This window comes from Panulirus ornatus, chromosome 19, assembly GCF_036320965.1.
Source record: "Panulirus ornatus isolate Po-2019 chromosome 19, ASM3632096v1, whole genome shotgun sequence".
Lineage (NCBI taxonomy): Eukaryota > Metazoa > Arthropoda > Malacostraca > Decapoda > Palinuridae > Panulirus > Panulirus ornatus.
Window position 1 is genome coordinate 14,832,677 of NC_092242.1, and position 27,569 is coordinate 14,860,245.

General features: G+C 40.5%; 1 protein-coding gene across 1 annotated transcript in view; it reads right to left on the reverse strand.

The window, feature by feature from the left end:
* IntS3 (integrator complex subunit 3) overlaps nucleotides 1–27,569 on the reverse strand; it is an 83,561-nt gene that overhangs the window by 36,964 nt on the left and 19,028 nt on the right. Inside the window, exons 6-9 of the mRNA XM_071673684.1 lie at nucleotides 25,721–25,866; nucleotides 8,977–9,208; nucleotides 7,017–7,096; nucleotides 6,141–6,739 (exon numbers count right to left, since the gene is read on the reverse strand). Of these exons, the coding sequence (XP_071529785.1) occupies nucleotides 6,141–6,739; nucleotides 7,017–7,096; nucleotides 8,977–9,208; nucleotides 25,721–25,866 (1,057 nt within the window). The remainder of the gene's footprint in view (nucleotides 1–6,140; nucleotides 6,740–7,016; nucleotides 7,097–8,976; nucleotides 9,209–25,720; nucleotides 25,867–27,569) is intronic.

Below are 27,569 nucleotides of genomic sequence, written 5' to 3' on the forward strand. Positions count from 1 at the left end.
TCACACACTTTACAAAACTCAGTCACCAACTTCTGCAGTTTCTCACCCGAATCAGCCATCAGCACTGTATCATCAGCGAACAACAACTGACACTTACCAAGCCCTCTCATCCACAACAGTAATAAACTGGGAGAGACAAAAAAGTGAAAAGTGAAATGAGCTGGCAAGATGAGGGGTTGGGCATATATCTACATAAAAGGTTCCCTTAGGAGTCAATTTCTGTTTTCCAGCATTTTCTGTGGCCCGATAATAGTCAGGTCCCAATGTTGCCGGATTAAAGAGGTTCAACCTGTATGTTTGTGGACAAAATGCCAGTACTCCATGTATAAGTGAGGCAGAGAGAAAAGACGGTGACCTCAGCCAAAAGAGTGCAATCTGATAACCACTAAAGTGCTGGCTCATTACACAGCCATCGCTAACACTCCCAATACCCAGGTGGGTAGTATCAGTAATATACTTCCCTGGTCGTTGGCTGCCTATAGTACACAAATTTTCATTTGTTACTGAGAACAAATCATTTGTTATTATTATTATTATTTTGCTTTGTCGCTGTCTCCCGCACTTGCGAGGTAGCGCAAGGAAACAGATGAAAGAAATGGCCCAACCCACCCCCATACACATGTATATACATACACGTCCACACACGCAAATATACATACCCATAAATCTCAATGTACACATATATATACACACACAGACAAATACATATATACACATGCACACAATTCACACTGTCTGTCTTTATTCATTCCCATCACCACCTCACCACACATGGAATAACATCCCCCTCCCCCCTCGTGTGCGAGGTAGCGCTAGGAAAAGACAACAAAGGCCCCATTCGTTCACACTCAGTCTCTAGCTGTCATGCAATAATCATTTGTATTTCTTCATAAAAGAAATTTGTTCATTCTAAGAAAAAGAAGAACAGAGCACTTAATAGCTCAAAGTTTTTTTTTTTTTTTTTTTTTTTATACTTTGTCGCTGTCTCCCGCGTTTGCGAGGTAGCGCAAGGAAACAGACGAAAGAAATGGCCCAACCCCCCCCCCCCATACACATGTACATACACACGTCCCCACACGCAAATATACATACCTACACAGCTTTCCATGGTTTACCCCAGACGCTTCACATGCCTTGCTTCAATCCACTGACAGCACGTCAACCCCTGTATACCACATGACTCCAATTCACTCTATTTCTTGCCCTCCTTTCACCCTCCTGCATGTTCAGGCCCCGATCACACAAAATCTTTTTCACTCCATCTTTCCACCTCCAATTTGGTCTCCCTCTTCTCCTCGTTCCCTCCACCTCCGACACATATATCCTCTTGGTCAATCTCTCCTCACTCATTCTCTCCATGTGCCCAAACCATTTCAAAACACCCTCTTCTGCTCTCTCAACCACGCTCTTTTTATTTCCACACATCTCTCTTACCCTTACGTTACTTACTCGATCAAACCACCTCACACCACACATTGTCCTCAAACATCTCATTTCCAGCACATCCATCCTCCTGCGCACATCTCTATCCATAGCCCACGCCTCGCAACCATACAGCATTGTTGGAACCACTATTCCCTCAAACATACCCATTTTTGCTTTCCGAGATAATGTTCTCGACTTCCACACATTTTTCAAGGCTCCCAAAATTTTCGCCCCCTCCCCCACCCTATGATCCACTTCCGCTACCATGGTTCCATCCGCTGACAGATCCACTCCCAGATATCTAAAACACTTCACTTCCTCCAGTTTTTCTCCATTCAAACTCACCTCCCAATTGACTTGACCCTCACCCCTACTGTACCTAATAACCTTGCTCTTATTCACATTTACTCTCAACTTTCTTCTTCCACACACTTTACCAAACTCAGTCACCAGCTTCTGCAGTTTCTCACATGAATCAGCCACCAGCGCTGTATCATCAGCGAACAACAATTGACTCACTTCCCAAGCTCTCTCATCCCCAACAGACTTCATACTTGCCCCTCTTTCCAGGACTCTTGCATTTACCTCCTTTACAACCCCATCCATAAACAAAGTACAAAAAACAGGTACAAAAAACAATTCATTTTATTCTATTATACTTAATTGCTGTTTCCTGTACCAGCGAGGTAGTGCAAGGAAATAGAAGAATGGCCCAACCACCCACATATAAACATATAAATAAACAGTAAAATAAACAAGGAGAAGCCCATGTGTCATATGTCTCAACACCCTGTCTTTAAAACACCAGGCTGATGAAGCAATCATAACTTTTGCACAGTCTTAGAAGGATGTTAGAGGCCGATATGTATTCTTATGTGGATTTACTTTACTATAATACAAATATCTTTAATTCTTTTATACTTCATTGCCATACCCTGCACAAGCAAGGCAGCACCAAGAACAAAGAAAAGTTACATTCACTCATATCCATTCTCAAGCTGTCATGTGCAATGCACTACAACCATAGCTCCCTGTCTACAACATGGCCTCATTAACCTACCCATGGTTTACCCTGGCCATTCACATGCTCTGGTTCGGTCCATTTACAGCATGTCGACACAAGTATATGACATCCTTCTAATTCATTCTATTCCATGCACACACATTTCACCATCCTGCATGTTCAGGCCACAATTGCTTAATATCTTCTTCACTCCATCCCTCCATCTCCAGAATTTGGCCTCCCCTACTCCTTATTCCCTCAGTTCTGACACATATATCCTATTTGTTAACCTTTTCTCACTCAATCTTTCCATATATTCAAACTATTTCATATATTTCTTTAATATATTAAAAACTTATCGAACCTGAAAATACAAACATTCCTCAATACAACTTACAGTGCGACTTATCTAGAGCTAGCATGAGAATACAAAAAAAAAAAAAAAAAAAGCTAATGTTTCCAAGAAAAATGCAAATATCTGAAGATAATCTAAGAAATGCACATGCAAAATTCCAATAAACTTCATCAAAAATATTTGATAAAAATAACACTTGACCAATATCTTCAATCACCATCACTCTTCACAAGGAACATATCAAAAGATACAGCCTTGACAGTTCACTCAAATAATCTAAACTTATGTCAAGCATGTTAAATTTTCATACCAAGTTAAAACATCAAGTGAGACCAAATTCTGTACTCATACATAACTTATCATGCTCAAAACCTCTCCAATGCAAATGATGAAATTTCATTCCTTTAGCATTCTCATCTGAAACAATCATAATTATACAAGAAACAATGAAGAGAACTCAATCCCCATTCTCCCATACAACTTACTTGGTATACTAAACAAACTTATACCTTTGTAATTCTAAGATTCACTTTCGCCCCCCTTCTCCTTACCTTCATACAAAATACCATACAGGGATTTTGGCAATCCTCATGCACCACAACTTGAGCCATAAATTTAATGAAAATCCTAACCAATCAATCTGCAACACTGTCATCCTCTTCCTTGAGAATTTCAACTGCAATTCTATCCTCTTCAGCAGCTCTGTCACACTTCATCTATGCAAGGCTTCTAATATTTCTTCTTTTTCATATAACTATTTGCAAGAAACTCTCACTTCACATACTTCCCAATCTCAAACACCCAACACTTCTCTCAAAAACTAATTGCTTTTACTTCTATAACTAGGTAATGTCAGGAACAAACTGAGCCTTTAAGGACATCATAGAAAACTAATAAAAATCAGTACACAATGCTTTAACTGTATAACCTATCTGCTTCAGCATTGTAATATCAAACCTACTCCAGTCTGGTTTTCCTTAATGAGTACCATAGAGTCTCATCCAAAAATCTTAGTAAATACACTTTCCAACATCAAAATGAAGGTAAACAAGTATGAATATGTACATGTATAAATGTATATGTCTGTGTATGTGTGAGTATATATGCTGATATACATATGTAATATATGTAATAAAACGAGTGTGGTTGAGAGAAAAGAAGAGGGTGTATTGAAATGGTTTGGTCACATGGTGAGAATGAGTGAGGAAAGATTGACAAAGAGGATATATGTGTCAGAGGTGGAGGAAACGAGGAGAAGTGGGAGACCATATTGGAGGTGGCAGGATGGAGTGAAAAAGATTTTGAGTGATCGGTGCCTGAACATGCAGGAGGGTGAGAGACGTGCAAGGAATAGAATGAAATGGAACAATGTGGTATACCGGGGTCGACGAGGGCATGTGAAGCATCTGGGGTAAAACCATGGAAAGTTTTGTGGGGCCTGGATGTGGAAAGGGAGCTGTGGTTTCGGTGCATTATACATGACAGCTAGAGACTGAGTGTGAACGAATGTGGCCTTTGTTGTCTTTTCCTAGCGCTGCCTCACGCATGTGCGGGGGAGGGGGTTGTCATTTCATGTGTGGTGGGGTGGCGACGGGAATGAATATAGGCAGCAAGTATGAATTATGTGCACGTGTATATATGTATATGTATACAAATAAAGTGCATATGAATGCGCACCTTCACAGAACATACAAACCTCCAACAGCCAGGATCGAACCCGGGACCCCTGTGCAAGAGGTGGGAATGCTAACCGCTAGGCTATGGGCCTAGCTAATAGGAAATAACTATTCGAATACTAAGTACTTGAATAACTTTCATCTCACAGTGGTGAGCAACAGGGTCTACACCGGTTATTTCCCAACAGGCGCACATAGCCAGCAGATATCATTTTACCGAACCTAACTGTACAACGCGGAGGTATATGAATACGAATAAAGAGCATATGAGCATGCACCTTCATAGAACATACAAACCTCCAACAGCCAGGATCGAACCCGAAACCCCTGTGCAAGAGGCAGGAATGCTAACCGCTAGGCTATGGGCCTGGATAATAGGAAATAACTATTCAAATACTAAGTACTCGAATACCCTTCGTCTCACACAGGTGAGCAACGGCGTCTACACCGGTTATTTCTCAACAGGCGCACATAGCCAGCCGATAGCATTTTAACAAACCTAACTATACAACATGGAGGTATATGAATATATAAATAAAGTGCATATGAACACGCACCTTCATAGAACATACAAACCTCCAACACATAACACATAACTATCTGCTGGCTATGTGCACCTGTTGGGAAATAACCGGTGTAGACCACGTTGCTCACCAATGTGAGACGATGGGTATCTGAGTACTTAGTATTCGAACAGTTATTTCCTATTAGCCAGGCCCATAGCCTAGCGGTTAGCATTCCTGCCTCTTGCACAGGGGTCTCGGGTTCGATCCTGGCTGTTGGAGGTTTGTATGTTATATGTATATGTCTGTGTATGTATACATATGTATATGTTGAAATGTATAGATATGGATATGTGCGTGTGTGGAGGTGTATGTATATACATGTTCATGTGGGTGGGTTGGGCCATTCTTTCGTCTGTTTCCTTGCCCTACCTCGCTAATGCAGGAGAGTGACAAAGTATATAATAAAAAAAAATATATGTGTATATGAGTGGATGGGCCATTCTTTGTCGTTTCCTGGCACTACCTCAGTGACACAGGAAACAGCAATCAAGTATATAAAAAAAAAAAGCATGAAAAAGTCATCAAGTGTTCATATCACTAATTAAAGAATTGAGCAATTGATATGAGCACGACATAAAGCATTTACACAGGTATTAAGATAGCTTGAAAGGAATGAGGTTGGTTACAACATATTGAAGGAAACTCAGAAGTGGGGGCAACAAGAAATGATAACTGAGAAAAGTAAAAATAAGGTAGTTTACAAAAAACAAGAAACAGATGTCCAAAGGATGACTTGGAGCTTGAGAATAAGGATGTCCTATACATAAGTGGAATTCCAGGAATGAATATGGCTAAAGAAAAAGAACCACAACTTAAAGAACAATTTCTGTAAATCTTGTACATTACCTGCAACCATGCCCACAAAATCCACTATTCATCATACATTACAAAGAAAAAAAAATCTCAAGAGAAACATACCTCTATGCCTATCAAAATGATTGTATATTAGCACCAGGTAATATTCAAAGGATATAATAAAATATAAAAAGTCTAACAAGGCAGAGTATCCATTCATTCGGCAAACAGAAGAACTTGAAAAGACTGCAGCAAAACTCGGTTCTCTGAAGACACTGCAAACTTCAGTCCAGATACAGCAACAAAAAAGTTTCTCCTACCTTTGTTTAGTGTCCTTTTCATTTTGATAATCCAGGAGAATTGTCTTCATATCACTCTCCAAATACTCTAAGTGTTTACTGAGGTCCACTTTTTCCTCCACACTATTCACATCATTAACTTTGGTTTTCATTTCCACCACCTCTGTTACTGGTACAGAGGAAGCAGTTGATATTTCCTCCACTTTGATTTTAGTGGGAGGAGGAGGAAGAGGAGCCTTTGGAGTAGGTGGCTCCTCTTCCTCATCACTGAACATGGCCTCTTCCTCACCAATATGGTTACTATTATTTACATCACTATCATTATTCACTGTTGAGGTTCCAAAGTCAAGACCTGTCTCTACCATGAGGTCCATTTTAGTGACTGAAGCTGAAGATACTGGGGCAACAAAGTCTTCTGGTTTCACATCCCCAGGGACAGAGTTTGAACAGAATTCAGGGAATGTTTCACGAATGAGCTTCCGCAGTTCTGCATCCATGTGACGGTTGTCGAATAGTGGTTCAAGAGACTGCACTACTCTTTTTTCTAAAATCTGTCGAAGGGAATTGTGAACCCCAGCCCTTATCTTGTCTGCTAATGGAGGGTGGAAATTTGGAATTATCTGTAAAAATCCACATACAAATATTAGCATCCTCTTAAAATACACCTAATTAGAGGAAATTATAATATTTTATCACGGACAAAGTAACTTTCAATAGCTCAAAACCTTAAAAAAATACTTTTGATTTTCAACAGTAATCCCTTATTGTATACTAATTAAATGTTTTATGAACACTGCAGTGAATTCCTTTCAAAATACAGAAAAATATTCCACAAACTTAATTACCAAATGTTAATGCATATGTGTAACCCCCGACAAATACAAATCAAAGACTAACCCTGCATATAAAGTCCAAGAGGGAGGTGGTAAGAACTGGGTGTGGTCTCATGGAGTGGTACATTACAAGGATTCCAGGCTCTGTAAGAATAAAGATCGTTATTTCTACCAGTGGGTATGCTGAGTTCACATAAGTAGATAATCATTTGTTTTTCTATCATTCTGTGGGTTTAACAATCCGAGTTATTTAACATTAAACAAACTAAATAGGTTACATTTTGCATATGGTTCCATTCCTCTTCCATCCACTTACTCATTATCTATCATTCCAGACTGAAATCTTCAGAAAGGGGTTACATAAATATGGCCTAATCTAGTTAATACAGTGAGTGAAACCCACCCTTCACGAGACTGTATCATTAGGAGTACAGTGTTGTCAAAGAACTTCTTCCCCAAAAGGATAACTTGGAGTAAAATCTTGTCAAAAAAACTTCCCCCTCAAGGAGACATCTTTTCCTTGGCACTGGGTGTAGTAAAGCCTTAGCAGCTGGAGCCTTTAGAATGAGGTCTTAGGCAACATTTGGGTAATCATAAATAAATGAAAAAATCTACTAAAATCATCAGTTTTCTGTTCTTTCCATCATATGGAACATAAATTTCAGTCTAAAGACCTTAATACTATGGGTTCAGATTTCCTGACATTTCAATATATCTCTTCCTTTTGTTTGAATTTCACTAAATCCTTTCATCTTAGTTTATGGTGCTGTCTCTCACTATGTTTACTGTGTCTACAGTAAAAAAAATTTTTGTATACATATTCACCATGAGCTAGCGAGGTAGCATCAACAACAGATGACTGGACCTAGAGGAAAAATTCTCATTTGGCCCTCATCTCTGTTTCTGCCTCGGAAAAAGTAAAACAGGACGGAAGGATTCCCAGCCTCCCGCTCCCATCCCTTTTGGTCACCTTCTACATACAGGAAATACATGGTTAGTATTCTTTCTCCCCTATCCCAATGGATAGAAGATATTCATTACAATCAGTTTACATTTCCTATGACATATAATATGCATTTCCTGGGAGAGTAAGGCATACATATGAATAGGATGGGGATGACAAAAGGTTCCAAGTGAAGGTAGATCTGCATCAATGATCTCTGATGTAATTTGATTTTTTTGATGGACAGGGTGATGAAGGATGTAAATGCAAAGGCCTTTGAGCATGGAATGGGTCTACAAGAAGCTGGGGGTTTACTTAGAGCTGACTTTAGTGGTCTTCCACCACTTAAGCTCTGGCTGAGTCTAAGGTGCGAAGTTTAGTCCCTTGCTGACCTGACTATTGGAGGCAATGGCTCGAAGGCCCATGTACCGATCAAAGCCTGGATGGCCAGATACACTTTGTAAATACTTATCCAAAGCCTTCTTAAACATCTTAACTGCACACTCCAAAAGTGTTTCTGATGGCTTCAGGCAATGTATTGAATAGCCATGAGCCTTAGAAATTCAAGGTCTTTCCTCTTGGGCTATTACCACTTTTAATTTCTATGGGATATCAGTTCTCCATTCAGTTGTGCCTAAAGAGATATGATTTAAGTGTGTCCTGAGAACCTTACCTTCCAAGATATGAGGTATGATACACCTCTGCCAACTGCATTCTAGACAATACAGTCTCAGTGATTTCAGGTGTTCCCAAGTAGATCGATCCCTTAATGTGTCAATGAAGGATAGAAAAATTTTTTCATACTTTCTAACTGTAAATTTGCCTACCTTAAGGTGATATTAGCACACAGTTGCATTCTGTTTCGTCTAAAGAGTATCAATCCCAAAGGAAAATAAGACAATTTCTTTTTTTAATTGCTACAACCACAATAAGGTTAGCACATGAATTTAAAGCTAAAATCTCAAATTCACATTATAAATACCAAATAAATACTGATTTATCTTTGTAATCATGAAATAATTGTGATGAAAGGAAAACACCCACAGAAAAATAATACACTAAACTGAGGGCCTAAACTTACCAATATTCATTATGTTGTCAGTGTCAGTGTTGTAAACTACCCAGTCATAGAAGAGTGCCAGCTTAGAATTAGCTGTTGCAACTGGAGATGTGCAAGAGGAAAGTAGCCAGCCAATCACAGCCCAACGTGGAATAATATCTGAACACAGGACCTCATTGGATGGGTGGATACAACCAATTATAAAACGGATGAGGTCACATCGTAACGTTTGGCTCTCAGGTGTGTTCAGGTACTGAGGAAGAAAAAAAAAAAATGCATGTAAGTATAAAACATAAATAGATTTTAATCAAAGTGTCTGGAAAATAACATATGACTTCAACAAGAAATCAAAATAATTTTTTCCCTGCATCATATAAAGGAGATTTTTCCAACAAAAACTTGGCATTTCAGAATGACATGAATACCGTCAGTACATATGCAATAGACAGAAAGTGAATACAGAGTTATATAATTGCAATACAAAGTTGATAAACTTTTAAGCCTGGTTATAATCTCTTTAGTTGTGACAATAAAGGACTGGGAGGTGCATTCATGTTCAACACAGAATAATCTAAGAAATAAAATCACTTACAGCAACTGGTACATCACATGCATAGCTTCAGCATTTATGTGGCAAATCAGCAAAGGTTTCCTCTTAATCAATTCAAAACTACAAAAATAACAGAAAGAGCTTTATAGTGGAAAGAGCAATTACTTAACAATTCTTTCCCATCATACACTTAAGAGCCACCACTCTTATGTGTGCATACTCAAAATTATTTATCTATCTATTTTGCTTTGTTGCTGTCTCCTGTGTAAGCGAGTAGCACAAGGAAGCAGACGAAAGAATGGCCCAACCCACCCACATACACATGTATGTACATACACGTCCACACACGCACATATACATACCTATACATCTCAATATTTTTTTTTTTTTTTTTTTTTTTTTTTTTTTTTTTTATACTTTGTCGCTGTCTCCCGCGTCTGCGAGGTAGCGCAAGGAAACAGACGAAAGAAATGGCCCAACCCCCCCCCCCATACACATGTACATACACATGTCCACACACGTGTATACATACCTACACAGCTTTCCATGGTCCACCCCAGACGCCTCACATGCCTTGATTCACTCCACTGACAGCACGTCAACCCCTGTATACCACATCGCTCCAATTCACTCTATTCCTTGCCCTCCTTACACCCTCCTGCATGTTCAGGCCCCGATCACACAAAATCTTTTTCACTCCATCTTTCCACCTCCAATTTGGTCTCCCTCTTCTCCTCGTTCCCTCCACCTCCGACACATATATCCTCTTGGTCAATCTTTCCTCACTCATTCTCTCCATGTGCCCAAACCATTTCAAAACACCCTCTTCTGCTCTCTCAACCACGCTCTTTTTATTTCCACACATCTCTCTTACCCTTACGTTACTTACTCGATCAAACCACCTCACACCACACATTGTCCTCAAACATCTCATTTCCAGCACATCCATCCTCCTGCGCACAACTCTATCCATAGCCCACGCCTCGCAACCATACAACATTGTTGGAACCACTATTCCTTCAAACATACCCATTTTTGCTTTCCGAGATAATGTTCTCGACTTCCACACATTTTTCAAGGCTCCCAAAATTTTCGCCCCCTCCCCCACCCTATGATCCACTTCCGCTTCCATGGTTCCATCCGCTGACAGATCCACTCCCAGATATCTAAAACACTTCACTTCCTCCAGTTTTTCTCCATTCAAACTTACCTCCCAATTGACTTGACCCTCAACCCTACTGTACCTAATAACCTTGCTCTTATTCACATTTACTCTTAACTTTCTTCTTCCACACACTTTACCAAACTCAGTCACCAGCTTCTGCAGTTTCTCACATGAATCAGCCACCAGCGCTGTATCATCAGCGAACAACAACTGACTCACTTCCCAGGCTCTCTCATCCCCAACAGACTTCATACTTGCCCCTCTTTCCAGGACTCTTGCATTCACCTCCCTAACAACCCCATCCATAAACAAATTAAACAACCATGGAGACATCACACACCCCTGCCGCAAACCTACATTCACTGAGAACCAATCACTTTCCTCTCTTCCTACACGTACACATGCCTTACATCCTCGATAAAAACTTTTCACTGCTTCTAACAACTTGCCTCCCACACCATATATTCTTAATACCTTCCACAGAGCATCTCTATCAACTCTATCATATGCCTTCTCCAGATCCATAAATGCTACATACAAATCCATTTGCTTTTCTAAGTATTTCTCACATACATTCTTCAAAGCAAACACCTGATCCACACATCCTCTACCACTTCTGAAACCGCACTGCTCTTCCCCAATCTGATGCTCTGTACATGCCTTCACCCTCTCAATCAATACCCTCCCATATAATTTACCAGGAATACTCAACAAACTTATACCTCTGTAATTTGAGCACTCACTCTTATCCCCTTTGCCTTTGTACAATGGCACTATGCACGCATTCCGCCAATCCTCAGGCACCTCACCATGAGTCATACATACATTAAATAACCTTACCAACCAGTCAACAATACAGTCACCCCCTTTTTTAATAAATTCCACTGCAATACCATCCAAACCTGCTGCCTTGCCGGCTTTCATCTTCCGCAAAGCTTTTACTACCTCTTCTCTGTTTACCAAATCATTTTCCCTAACCCTCTCACTTTGCACACCACCTCGACCAAAACACCCTATATCTGCCACTCTGTCATCAGACACATTCAACAAACCTTCAAAATACTCATTCCATCTCCTTCTCACATCACCACTACTTGTTATCACCTCCCCATTTACGCCCTTCACTGAAGTTCCCATTTGCTCCCTTGTCTTACGCACCCTATTTACCTCCTTCCAGAACATCTTTTTATTCTCCCTAAAATTTACTGATAGTCTCTCACCCCAACTCTCATTTGCCCTCAATATATACATATATATTCACACACAGACATATACATATATACACATGTACATAATTCATACTGTCTGCCTTTATTCATTCCCATCGCCACCCTGCCACACATGAAATAACAACCCCCTCCCCCTCATGTGCGCGAGGTAGCGCTAGGAACAGACAACAAAGGCCACATTCATTCTCTAGCTGTCATGTAATAATGCACCAAAACCACAGCTCCCTTTCCACATCCAGGCCCCACACAACTTTCCATGGTTTACCCCAGACGCTTCACATGCCCTGGTTCAATCCATTGACAGCACGTCGACCCCAGTATACCACATCATTCCAATTCACTCTATTCTTTGCACGCCTTTCACCCTTCTGCATGCTCAGGCCCTGATCACTCAAAATCTTTTTCACTCCATCTTTCCACCTCCAATTTGGTCTTCCACTTCTCATTCCCTCCACCTCTGACACGTATATTCTCTTGGTCAATCTTTCCTCACTCATTCTCTCCATGTGACCAAACCATTTCAAACCACCCTCTTCTGCTCTCTCAACCACACTCTTTTCATTAACACACATCTCTCTTACCCTATCATTACTTACTCGATCAAACCACCTCACACCATATATTGTCCTCAAACATCACACACCCCTGCCGCAAACCAACATTCACTGAGAACCAATCATTTTCCTCTCCTCCTACACGTACACATGCCTTACATCCTTGATAAAAACTTTTCATTGCTTCTAATAACTTGCCTCCCACACCATATATTCTTAATATCTTCCACAGAGCATCTCTATCAACTCTTATCATATGCCTTCTCCAGATCCATAAATGCTACATACAAATCCACTGGCTTTTCTAAGTATTTCTCACATACATTCTTCAAAGCAAACACCTGATCCACACATCCTCTACCACTTCCGAAACCACACTGCTCTTCTCCAATCTGATGCTCTGTACATGCCTTCACCCTCTTAATCAATACCTTCCCACATAATTTCCCAAGAATACTCAACAAATTTATACCTCTGTAATTTGAGCACTCACTTTTATCCCCTTTGCCTTTGTACAATGGCACTATGAACGCATTCCGCCAATCCTCAGGCACCTCACCATGAGTCATACATACATTAAATAACCTTACCAACCAGTCAACAATACAATCACCCCCTTTTTTAGTAAATTCCACGGCAATACCATCCAAACCCGCTGCCTTGCCGGCTTTCATCTTCCGCAAAGCTTTTACTACCTCTTCTCTGTTTACCAAATCATTTCCCCTAACCCTCTCACTCTGCACACCACCTCGACCAAAACATCCTATATCTGCCACTCTATCATCAAGCACATTCAACAAACCTTCAAAATACTCACTCCATCTCCTTCTCACATCACCACTACTTATTATCACCTTGCCATTAGCCCCCTTCACTGAAGTTCCCATCTGCTCCCTTGTCTTACGCACTTTATTCACCTCCTTCCAAGACATCTTTTTATTCTCCCTAAAATTTAGTGATACTCTCTCACCCCAACTCTCATTTGCCCTCTTTTTCACCTCTTGCACCTTTCTCTTGACCTCCTGCCTCTTTCTTTTATGCATCTCCCACTCATTTGCATTATTTCCCTGCAAAAATTGTCCAAATGCCTCTCTCTTCTCTTTCACTAATATTCTTACTTCTTCTTCCCACCACTCACTACCCTTTCTAATCTGCCCACCTCCCACGCTTCTCATGCCACAAGCATCTTTTGCGCAAGCCATCACTGCTTCCCTAAATACAACCCATTCCTCCCCCACTCCCCTTACGTCATTTGTTCTCACATTTTTCCATTCTGTACTCAGTCTCTCCTGGTACTTCCTCTCACAAGTCTCCTTCCCAAGCTCACTAATTCTCACCACTCTTTTTTACCACAACATTCTCTCTTCTTTTCTGAAAACCTCTACAAATCTTCACCTTTGCCTCCACAAGATAATGATCAGACATCCCTTCAGTTGCAGCTCTCAGCACATTAACATCTAAAAGTCTCTCTTTCGTGCGTCTATCAATTAACACATAATCCAATAATGCTCTCTGGCCGTCTCTCCTACTTACATATGTATACTTATGTATATCTCTCTTTTTAAACCAGGTATTCCCAATCACCAGTTCTTTTTCAGCACATAAATTTACAAGCTCTTCGCCATTTCCATTTACAACACTGAACACCCCATGTACACCAATTATTCCCTCAACTGCCACATTACTCACCTTTGCATTCAAATCACCAATCACTATAACCCGGTCTCGTGCATCAAAACTATTAACACATTCACTCAGCTGCTCCCAAAACACTTGCCTCTCATGATCTTTCTTCTCATGCCCGGGTGCATATGCACTAATAATAACCCATCTCTCTCCATCAACTTTCAGTTTTACCCATATCAATCTAGAGTTTACTTTCTTACACTCTATCACATACTCCCACCACTCCTGTTTCAGGAGTATTGCTACTCCTTCCCTTGCTCTTGTCCTCTCACTAACCCCTGACTTTACTCCCAAGAAATTCCCATACCACTCTTCCCCTTTACCCTTGAGCTTCGTTTCACTCAGAGCCAAAACATCCAGGTTCCTTTCCTCAAACATTCTACCTATCTCTCATTTTTTCTCATCTTGGTTACATCCACACACATTTAGACATCCCTATCTGTCTCCACTCTAATCTGCTGATAACTATGAGAAGAGTTGGTTATACAGCTTTTATGGTGGTTTCTTTTCAAAGAGTTTAGAAAAGCCATAAGTAAGGGTTACATGCTTTAGAAACCTTTAGTCAGCTCCTTCTGCCATTGAGATATAGTGCATTCTATTAGAAATATCTAACATTCTAATCAGACATTCAATCCTCACTATTCTCTTGTCTTTTAATTAGTCCTAATTTTATTTCTTGTGCCATCATTTATGACTTTATTTCAGGAAGAACGTGCTGGATGTTTTGGGGATACTCCATCATCAGCAAAGACAATGAATCAAGGCCATGAGCAGAATATGACTTCATGCACCAAAAACTATGTAGTGAATGGTGTTGACAAATTAAGCTTCCCATGATTCCATGCCCTACCCACAAATAAACATTCTCCTAACATAAGTAGAAGAGGAATATAAGAGAAGGAATACTGCCCACATATCTCATATATGGCACAGAAGATGACTTTGAGGGGCAGGATTGGGTGGGCGGAAAATTCTCCCCTCCAGAATTACTTTCATAAAGATGAAACAGAGGATGAAGTTAAACAGAGGTATTCCCTCTAAGGTTCAGTCTTCTGTTCCTGACACTACCTCACTTGCACAGGAAACAAATACGCATGAAAAAATCATTTCATTGTTTAACATATTTCATGTATCATTTTTTTTTTTTTTTTTTTTTATACCTCGTCGCTGTCTCCCGCGTTTGCGAGGTAGCGCAAGGAAACAGACGAAAGAAATGGCCCAGCCCCCCCCCCATACACATGTACATACACACGTCCACACACGCAAATATACATACCTACACAGCTTTCCATGGTTTACCCCGGACGCTTCACATGCCTTGATTCAATCCACTGACAGCACGTCAACCCCTGTATACCACATCGCTCCAATTCACTCTATTCCTTGCCCTCCTTTCACCCTCCTGCATGTTCAGGCCCCGATCACACAAAATCCTTTTCACTCCATCTTTCCACCTCCAATTTGGTCTCCCTCTTCTCCTCGTTCCCTCCACCTCCGACACATATATCCTCTTGGTCAATCTTTCCTCACTCATTCTCTCCATGTGCCCAAACCATTTCAAAACACCCTCTTCTGCTCTCTCAACCACGCTCTTTTTATTTCCACACATCTCTCTTACCCTTACGTTACTTACTCGATCAAACCACCTCACACCACACATTGTCCTCAAACATCTCATTTCCAGCACATCCATCCTCCTGCGAACAACTCTATCCATAGCCCACACCTCGCAACCATACAACATTGTTGGAACCACTATTCCTTCAAACATACCCATTTTTGCTTTCCGGGATAATGTTCTCGACTTCCACACATTTTTCAAGGCTCCCAAAATTTTCGCCCCCTCCCCCACCCTATGATCCACTTCCGCTTCCATGGTTCCATCCGCTGACAGATCCACTCCCAGATATCTAAAACACTTCACTTCCTCCAGTTTTTCTCCATTCAAACTCACCTCCCAATTGACTTGACCCTCAACCCTACTGTACCTAATAACCTTGCTCTTATTCACATTTACTCTTAACTTTCTTCTTCCACACACTTTACCAAACTCCGTCACCAGCTTCTGCAGTTTCTCACATGAATCCGCCACCAGCGCTGTATCATCAGCGAACAACAACTGACTCACTTCCCAAGCTCTCTCATCCCCAACAGACTTCATACTTGCCCCTCTTTCCAAGACTCTTGCATTTACCTCCCTAATAACCCCATCCATAAACAAATTAAACAACCATGGAGACATCACACACCCCTGCCGCAAACCTACATTCACTGAGAACCAATCACTTTCCTCTCTTCCTACACGTACACATGCCTTACATCCTCGATAAAAACCTTTCACTGCTTCTAACAACTTGCCTCCCACACCATATATTCTTAATACCTTCCACAGAGCATCTCTATCAACTCTATCATATGCCTTCTCCAGATCCATAAATGCTACATACAAATCCATTTGCTTTTCTAAGTATTTCTCACATACATTCTTCAAAGCAAACACCTGATCCACACATCCTCTACCACTTCTGAAACCACACTGCTCTTCCCCAATCTGCTGCTCTGTACATGCCTTCACCCTCTCAATCAATACCCTCCCATATAATTTACCAGGAATACTCAACAAACTTATACCTCTGTAATTTGAGCACTCACTCTTATCCCCTTTGCCTTTGTACAATGGCACTATGCACGCATTCCGCCAATCCTCAGGCACCTCACCATGAGTCATACATACATTAAATAACCTTACCAACCAGTCAACAACACAGTCACCCCCTTTTTTAATATGTATCATACTCTTATCATTAGTAACCTAACAAGTTTTTAACTGTTGTTTCTTTTCACTTCCCAAAAAGTGTAAATACAATGACTACTTCTCTTGAATCATATGCCTATAACTTGTTCATCAAGTTTCCATTATCATTCTTTTTTCACAAATTCCACAGGTACTGAAAGTCTTTCATGCTCTATTTTCAGATAATATCAATATGCTGACCAAACTACATAAACACTCAAACTATAAACATAAGCATCATATGTTCAATGCAATGACCGGCAACACTACCCATAATTCACTGTCATTTCTAAAAGTAAATTTTCTACCAGATTTTTGCATCTCAATGTTTACCATATTCCATAATACATAATCCAACAAGCTGACTGTTTTGATATCACTTAAAGAGAAGCATACGACACATGTCAACTAATCATGAAGTGCATTTAATGTCTTGCTCTTTATCAAGTTTTCATTATCTATTCACGCATTATTTCTGTTAACAATGACAACTGAACTCACTCCACAGCTTCAGAAAATCTTTTCCCTCTAATGCAACAAACGGAAATAACGCCTATATCCTTGAAAAGCCTACCACACCTGTGTGTGTGTTGCCATCTATGAATAACATTGCACTCATTGTTTGCATACAGACACCAGCTAGCCAACCACAGAGTAACCAGATCTTTTCCTTTCTGTATCTTGAGTTTGGCTTTAATGATCTATAGTATGTTATATCTTACAAATATACAGCATTCTGTATTAAAGTATCTTTTTTTTTTTTTTGCTGTCTCCCGCGTTTGCAAGGTAGCGCAAGGAAACAGATGAAAGAAATGGCCCAACCCACCCCCATACAACATGCATATACATACATCCACACACGCAAATATACATACCTACACAGCTTTCCATGGTTTACCCCATACGCTTCACATGCCCTGATTCAATCCACTGACAGCACGTCAACCCCGGTATACCACATCGATCCAATTCACTCTATTACTTGCCCTCCTTTCACCCTCCTGCATGTTCAGGCCCCAATCACACAAAATCTTTTTCACTCCATCTTTCCACCTCCAATTTGGTCTCCCACTTCTCCTCATTCCCTCCACCTCCGACACATATATCCTCTTGGTCAATCTTTCCTCACTCATTCTCTCCATGTGCCCAAACCATTTCAAAACACCCTCTTCTGCTCTCTCAACCATGCTCTTTTTATTCCCACACATCTCTCTTACCCTTACGTTACTTACTCGATCAAACCACCTCACACCACACATTGTCCTCAAACATCTCATTTCCAGCACATCCACCCTCCTGTGCACAACTCTATCCATAGCCCACGCCTCGCAACCATACAACATTGTTGGAACCACTATTCCTTCAAACATACCCATTTTTGCTTTCCGAGATAATGTTCTCGACTTCCACACATTCTTCAAAGCTCCCAGGATTTTCGCCCCCTCCCCCACCCTATGATCCACTTCCGCTTCCATGATCCCATCCGCTGCCAGATCCACTCCCAGATATCTAAAACACTTTACTTCCTCCAGTTTTTCTCCATTCAAACTTACCTCCCAACTGACTTGACCCTCAACCCTACTGTACCTAATTACCTTGCTCTTATTCACATTTACTCTTAACTTTCTTCTTTCACACACTTTACCAAACTCAGCCACCAGCTTCTGCAGTTTCTCACATGAATCAGCCACCAGCGCTGTATCATCAGCGAACAACAACTGACTCACTTCCCAAGCTCTCTCATCCCCAACAGACTTCATACTTGCCCCTCTTTCCAAAACTCTTGCATTCACCTCCCTAACAACCCAATCCATAAACAAATTAAACAACCATGGAGACATCACACACCCCTGCCGCAAACCTACATTCACTGAGAACCAATCACTTTCCTCTCTTCCCACACGTACACATGCCTTACATCCTCGATAAAAACTTTTCACTGCTTCTAACAACTTGCCTCCCACACCATATATTCTTAATACCTTCCACAGAGCATCTCTATCAACTCTATCATATGCCTTCTCCAGATCCATAACTGCTACATACAAATCCATTTGCTTTTCTAAGTATTTCTCACATACATTCTTCAAAGCAAACACCTGATCCACACATCCTCTACCACTTCTGAAACCACACTACTCTTCCCCAATCTGAAGCTCTGTACATGCCTTCACCCTCTCAATCAATACCCTCCCATATAATTTACCAGGAATACTCAACAAACTTATACCTCTGTAACTGAGCACTCACTCTTATCCCCTTTGCCTTTGTACAATGGCACTATGCACGCATTCCGCCAATCCTCAGGCACCTCACCATGTCATTTTTTTTTTTTTTTTTTGCTTTGTCGCTGTCTCCCGCGTTAGCGAGGTAGCGCAAGGAAACAGACAAAAGAAATGGCCCAACCCACCCCCATACACATGTATATACATACGTCCACACACGCAAATATACATACCTACACAGCTTTCCATGGTTTACCCCAGACACTTCACATGCCTTGATTCAATCCACTGACAGCACGTCAACCCCGGTATACCACATCGATCCAATTCACTCTATTCCTTGCCCTCCTTTCACCCTCCTGCATGTTCAGGCCCCGATCACACAAAATCTTTTTCACTCCATCTTTCCACCTCCAATTTGGTCTCCCTCTTCTCCTCATTCCCTCCACCTCCGACACATATATCCTCTTGGTCAATCTTTCCTCACTCATTCTCTCCATGTGACCAAACCATTTCAAAACACCCTCTTCTGCTCTCTCAACCACGCTCTTTTTATTTCCACACATCTCTCTTACCCTTACGTTACTTACTCGATCAAACCACCTCACACCACGCATTGTCCTCAAACATCTCATTTCCAGCACATCCATCCTCCTGCGCACAACTCTATCCATAGTCCACGCCTCGCAACCATACAACATTGTTGGAACCACTATTCCTTCAAACATACCCATTTTTGCTTTCCGAGATAATGTTCTCGACTTCCACACATTCTTCAAGGCTCCCAGAATTTTCGCCCCCTCCCCCACCCTATGATCCACTTCCGCTTCCATGGTTCCATCCGCTGCCAGATCCACTCCCAGATATCTAAAACACATCACTTCCTCCAGTTTTTCTCCATTCAAACTCACCTCCCAATTGACTTGACCCTCAACCCTACTGTACCTAATAACCTTGCTCTTATTCACATTTACTCTTAACTTTCTTCTTTCACACACTTTACCAAACTCAGTCACCAGCTTCTGTAGTTTCTCACATGAATCAGCCACCAGCGCTGTATCATCAGCGAACAACAACTGACTCACTTCCCAAGCTCTCTCATCCCCAACAGACTTCATACTTGCCCCTCTTTCCAAAACTCTTGCATTCACCTCCCTAACAACCCCATCCATAAACAAATTAAACAACCATGGAGACATCACACACCCCTGCCGCAAACCTACATTCACTGAGAACCAATCACTTTCCTCTCTTCCTACACGTACACATGCCTTACATCCTCGATAAAAACTTTTCACTGCTTCTAACAACTTGCCTCCCACACCATATATTCTTAATACCTTCCACAGAGCATCTCTATCAACTCTATCATATGCCTTCTCCAGATCCATAAATGCTACATACAAATCCATTTGCTTTTCTAAGTATTTCTCACATACATTCTTCAAAGCAAACACCTGATCCACACATCCTCTACCACTTCTGAAACCACACTGCTCTTCCCCAATCTGATGCTCTGTACATGCCTTCACCCTCTCAATCAATACCCTCCCATATAATTTACCAGGAATACTCAACAAACTTATACCTCTGTAATTTGAGCACTCACTCTTATCCCCTTTGCCTTTGTACAATGGCACTATGCACGCATTCCGCCAATCCTCAGGCACCTCACCATGAGTCATACATACATTAAATAACCTTACCAACCAGTCAACAATACAGTCACCCCCTTTTTTAATAAATTCCACTGCAATACCATCCAAACCTGCTGCCTTGCCGGCTTTCATCTTCTGCAAAGCTTTCACTACCTCTTCTCTGTTTACCAAATCATTTTCCCTAACCCTCTCACTTTGCACACCACCTCGACCAAAACACCCTATATCTGCCACTCTATCATCAAACACATTCAACAAACCTTCAAAATACTCACTCCATCTCCTTCTCACATCACCACTACTTGTTATCACCTCCCCATTTGCGCCCTTCACTGAAGTTCCCATTTGCTCCCTTGTCTTACGCACTTTATTTACCTCCTTCCAGAACATCTTTTTATTCTCCCTAAAATTTAATGATACTCTCTCACCCCAACTCTCATTTGCCCTTTTTTTCACCTCTTGCACCTTTCTCTTGACCTCCTGTCTCTTTCTTTTATACATCTCCCACTCAATTGCATTTTTTCCCTGCAAAAATCATCCAAATGCCTCTCTCTTCTCTTCCACTAATACTCTTACTTCTTCATCCCACCACTCACTACCCTTTCTAATCAACCCACCTCCCACTCTTCTCATACCACAAGCATCTTTTGCGCAATCCATCACTGATTCCCTAAATACATCCCATTCCTCCCCCACTCCCCTTACTTCCATTGTTCTCACCTTTTTCCATTCTGTACTCAGTCTCTCCTGGTACTTCCTCACACAAGTCTCCTTCCCAAGCTCACTTACTCTCACCACCCTCTTCACCCCAACATTCACTCTTCTTTTCTGAAAACCCATACAAATCTTCACCTTAGCCTCCACAAGATAATGATCAGACATCCCTCCAGTTGCACCTCTCAGCACATTAACATCCAAAAGTCTCTCTTTCGCGCGCCTGTCAATTAACACGTAATCCAATAACGCTCTCTGGCCATCTCTCCTACTTACATAAGTATACTTATGTATATCTCGCTTTTTAAACCAGGTATTCCCAATCATCAGTCCTTTTTCAGCACATAAATCTACAAGCTCTTCACCATTTCCATTTACAGCACTGAACACCCCATGTATACCAATTATTCCCTCAACTGCCACATTACTCACCTTTGCATTCAAATCACCCAACACTATAACCCGGTCTCGTGCATCAAAACCACTAACACACTCATTCAGCTGCTCCCAAAACACTTGCCTCTCATGATATTTCTTCTCATGCCCAGGTGCATATGCACCAATAATCACCCATCTCTCTCCATCAACTTTCAGTTTTACCCATATTAATCGAGAATTTACTTTCTTCCATTCTATCACATACTTCCACAACTGTTTCAGGAGTACTGCTACTCCTTCCCTTGCTCTTGTCCTCTCACTAACCCCTGACTTTACTCCCAAGACATTCCCAAACCACTCTTCCCCTTTACCCTTGAGCTTCGTTTCACTCAGAGCCAAAACATCCAGGTTCCTTTCCTCAAACATACTACCTATCTCTCCTTTTTTTCACATCTTGGTTACATCCACACACATTTAGGCACCCCAATCTGAGCCTTCGAGGAGGATGAGCACTCCCCGCGTGACTCCTTCTGTTTCCCATTTTAGAAAGTTAAAAAAAAAAAAAAAAAAAAAACGAGGGGAGGATTTCTGGCCCCCCGCTCCCGTCCCCTCTAGTCGCTTTCTACGACACGCGAGGAATGCGTGGGAAGTATTCTTTCATCCCTATCCCCAGGGATAATATACATATATACACACACACACACACACACACACACACACACGCGCACATATACACACACACACACATACATATATATACATGTGAAAAATGTAAGAAACAATTTAATAAACTGAAACTTCTAGCTTGAAATGAAAAGAAAAAAAGTCATACATACATTAATACATACATACATACATACCATAAGTCATACATACATTAAATAACCTTACCAACCAGTCAATAATACAGTCACCCCCTTTTTTTAATAAATTCCACTGCAATACCATCCAAACCTGCTGCCTTGCTGGCTTTCATCTTCCGCAAAGCTTTTACTACCTCTTCTCTGTTTACCAAATCATTTTCCCTAACCCTTTCACTTTGCACACCACCTCGACAAAAACACCCTATATCTGCCACTCTATCATCATCTGATATAATAAATTGTTTTTTTTACGTTGGAAGCACCAGCCACGGACAAAAGTCGCTTATATGCCTGACACTTCATTATAGTCAGTTAAAATGCCTATATATGTCCATGTTTCCTGTTTTTGCATCGTTATTCTTCATTCAGAGTCCACATATACTACATTTAAACTTGGATTTTTATGCGTAGGAAGTTACATATGTTCTATCCGTGAAACTTATGGGGATGTTTATGCACATGTAAGCCAAAAGTTATGTTAAGTGTTAGCAGCAAATCATGAACTGTTAATTTACCTTTAATCTGCTGACTGATTAGGCAGCAAATGGGTAGCCATTCAACTCCCATGTCATTTAACTCTTGTGTTGTTGTTGATCTATTAGTCAACTCTATTTTACTAATAAGTAACATTTTTTCACACAAGTTTGCTATCCCACTCTATCCCTTGCATGCCCTAAACTGCAAAAGTATCTTTCATCCCATCCTCCTGTCTCCTAGATTTCCCCCTTTTCATTCTTCCCCCCACTTCTGAGATGTGTACCCTCTTAATCATCCTCTACTAACTCATCCTCTCCATATATCCAAACCGATTCAGTACACTCTCTTTAGCTCTCCCATGTGTACTTCCCTCATGACCACATCTCTCTCTCTTACCCATCATTTCTCGTTCGATCAATCCTCTATCACACCACACTCTATCTTCAAACATTTCATTTCCAACACATCAATCCTTTTCTTTACATTTTACCTCACATCCATAAAGCACCAGCTGCAACAACTACATCATCAAACATAATCATCTTAAGACCTACCAAGAAAACCTCCTCACCCACCTATGAGCCACTTCAGCTTCCATGGTTTCCTTCACAGTCATATCTACTCTCTGATACTGTATCTAAAACACTCCACTTCCTGTAAAATCGATCCACTTCCTGTAAAAGTCTCTTAAATCAGACTCAAACTTCTAGTAACCTTTGGAAGCCAGTAAGTATATACATCCTGCTTCAAGAATCCCATCCATCCTTATGAGGTTCCTGCAGCACTCATGAAGCTGGCCACATCCATCATTCAGGATCACAAGTCATAAAGTGCTGTGATATGTTTGCATCAGTGTGCAGAAAGTGCATGGCAATTGTGTGGTAAGTGCTTGGTGTCCTCATTTTTGGTTGGTGGATCATAGGAACAAAGGGTCTTGGGATATACTGATAGAGTGTTTGTCAATGTTGTCATGATGGGTGATGTCCTGAGTGTAAGTGGGAGAGTGCAACTGGTGTTTGTCTGGGGAGTGTGGTTTCTAATGGGTGTATGTATGGTGGGATGTTTAAAACTAAGTTGGGGGGTTAGTTTTTATCACTTGTTAGGTTACTTCTGTATGTATGGTGGAATGTTGTTTAAAACCAAGTTGGGAGGTTGGTTATTTATTGCTTGTTAGGTTAATTCTGTGTGTATGTGTTTTGTCAGTGTTATATTTGTTGAGGATGATGGGCTTTGTGAGTAGTGGTTACAGAAGTGGGAGGAAAGGGTAGGCTTTCTATTCTTACTTGGAATTTGGTGGTTAGTTATAGAGTTGTTAGGGTGGGAAGGGTATAAAGCTGCTGTACTGAAATGGGTGTCGAGCATGTTGAAGTGGGTCTTTATTGGGAGGATCTGTTTCATTGTAAAGGGGAATACCTTTATTGATGCTGAAGGTTTTGGATGAGAAGCCTTTGTGAATGTCTCTAGCTTCTTGGCCAACAACGAAACTGCTCATCTACTTAATCATTCCATGTATGTGGTGCAAACATGTCAAGGACCATACCTTCATAATGACACTAAAATAATTTTTCTCTAATCATGAATATTTTTTTCTATGGTTAAAAAAGGATACCAAAAAGAGAATCTTAAAATAACAGTTCACTTGTTGACCATCTCCACACTTTAAAGGGCCAAAGGCCACATAAAAAAATTTGAAACATTGTAGGGAAAATGTATCAGTATACTTTTTGGGTATCTTGTTTTTATATATAGCTACTTTCCTTTTCCCACCTCAGCAAGGTATTGCCAGGAACAGATGACTAAGCCTTCAAGGAAAACTTTTAACTTGGTTTCTTCTATTCCCCTTTGAAAGAATCAATAAGAGGGGAAGAGAAACCTCTTTTTGTGATAAAATAAATTATTAAAATAGGGTTGCGACAAAAAGTCAACACCATTCACAGCGTAGAAATAAGGATACTAAAAAAGTTAAAAGCTGGCAGTTACTAAAAACAAAAAGCAAAAACAGCAAAAGCTACACCTGATCAACTCTAAAAATAACCAGACATAATCTTGCTAGCTCTGATCATCTGCAAAATCAATCCCAGCAGCAGATAAGCATTTTAGTGCCTGCAAAGGCCTTGTAAATCTTTCATTATTCACAGATACCTCTCATGCAAACTTTGTATCCTTTCTGTACCAGTCAGTTATCTCTAAACCTACTTTCAGGGGATACATCACATGCATATAACTTCTTGAACTGAAACTACAAGCAAATTCTGAGACAAGTATGCAAAATAGGGGTCCCTAAACTCTTATTTTTCAGCTTCTAAGAATATTGGCAATGGCACTAAAGGTCAAGAAGAGGCACTAGAGTCACCAGTTATGGAGACTACTGCCATGGCTACCCCTTTGAGGGAGTTCCAGAATGAAACAGGTGTCAGAGATACATAGAGATAGAATACCCTTTACTTTAAACAAAAAATTCACACAACATACCTGTCTCTGGAACCATTCTTGGTATCTCTTTTGCATACCAAATTTAACATCTGTACATAGGAACACTATTTTCTTCTCCATTTCAGGAGTTAATCTCACCACAAAGAATCTACGTGATGTTCTTGTTTGTAGGAGCTGAAGAATTCCTGTAAATAAATATTTCATCAAATCAACAAACACTATCAAACATGATATATGTAAGCCCAAAACAAAGAACTTTTCCAGTGAGTGTTAGGTACACCTTAAACCACCCTTCTCCTGAATGATCTTCCGCCCTGTCAAAACCAAACTGAACAAAGCTTAGCCGTTTCACACTTCAGCACCTAATACACCAAGCCCCCACAGATGATGGGGTTCCATTCTTGGAGAACTGTCTTTCTAGTGCTATGTGCTGTATGAACAACTGAATCCATTTTATGAGGGGTTTTGCGTTCTTCGCCAAAAATTTCCCCAAACTAATTCTTACATAAAACTATACCAAACACAGCTTACCATCATTATGTAGTTTAGACTGATTCAACAAATAAAAAAATTAGATTCACATTCCTAAAGATGTACATCTCAGTGTTTAGAGGGTCAGATGCAATCACCATGTTCCCTTTGAAACAGTGTCAAGCCTTCAAAAAATAAAACTATCCATCTTAACAGAACAGGACTGTATGTGATACTAAACTGCACTTTAAAATGAAAACAGCATTTATGTCTATTAATGTGATAAGCCATTATATAACATATCATACTATTTCAGTGTCAGGTAGATCTCACAAGTGTGAAATATCAAAAATATGAAAACCTGGTATTCCTTCTAAGGTGAACACCTGCAGCTGGAACTTAATTCAAAATGGTTCTATCTGTGCTTATGAGAAAGGATTCCTATACTATGTTGCTTTGACATTATCATAAAAGATATTATGATTGAAAATCTTTCCAATATCTTTAAATATTTCATTACTAGTGGATAATATCTGAAATGGTAATAAAAAATCCTATATTCAAAATGTTACTATTGCAATGCATCTGCGACATTAAAAGAATCTGTTACCACATCCTCAAATACAGCTACTGCAAAATGTTGCCCTATGAACTGCCATTTTATGGGGACCCCCCCTGTAGTCACAGATCCCCCTAACCACAACACTAAATAAAATGACACATAAAGACAGACCTCTTATTATGGGTTTTCCTTTACAGTCACTCAAAAAGAAAAAAAAAAGTCCATCAAACGTACAAGAAAAAGAACCAATGAATGAATATATACACCAACAACTTTGTTTACATTCTCTAAGTCAAATGTGTATTGCCTGCAATAATTCACATCAGTAGTCTCGGCTGCTTTTTCTTTAGCTACTTTCTATGTGTAGTCAGAATACATTTTAATCTAGTATGTCTAGAAAACAGTCTGCACGTATGAATACTGGTAAAGCATCCATGGTGCCCAGCAAAGTAACTGACTTAAAGATAAGCAGGATTGAGGCAGGAGAGCATCAGGCACATATAGGCCAATCATTTGGAGTAGCTTCCCCTAACATTAAAACAATACTTGATAACACCGAGAGGATAAAAATAACCAGCCAGTCCACCATGTCCTTAGTTGCAATGCACATTTCCTGTACAAGGAATAAGCTGCTGGAGACAACTGAAAGCAGGCTAGGAAGGTGTAGGTGCACTGTCGGAGCACGGTAGTGGTGGTCAGCAACACAGCAAGCTCCCACAAACTGGTGAATGTTGATTAAATTTAGTCTCATATGGTATTTTTATTGACAATGTCTTTGTTTTATATATAAAACACAACAATAACATCTGCAGAGCCATTACTGTTACCCAAGGAAGCCATTCTAAGGCACTTACA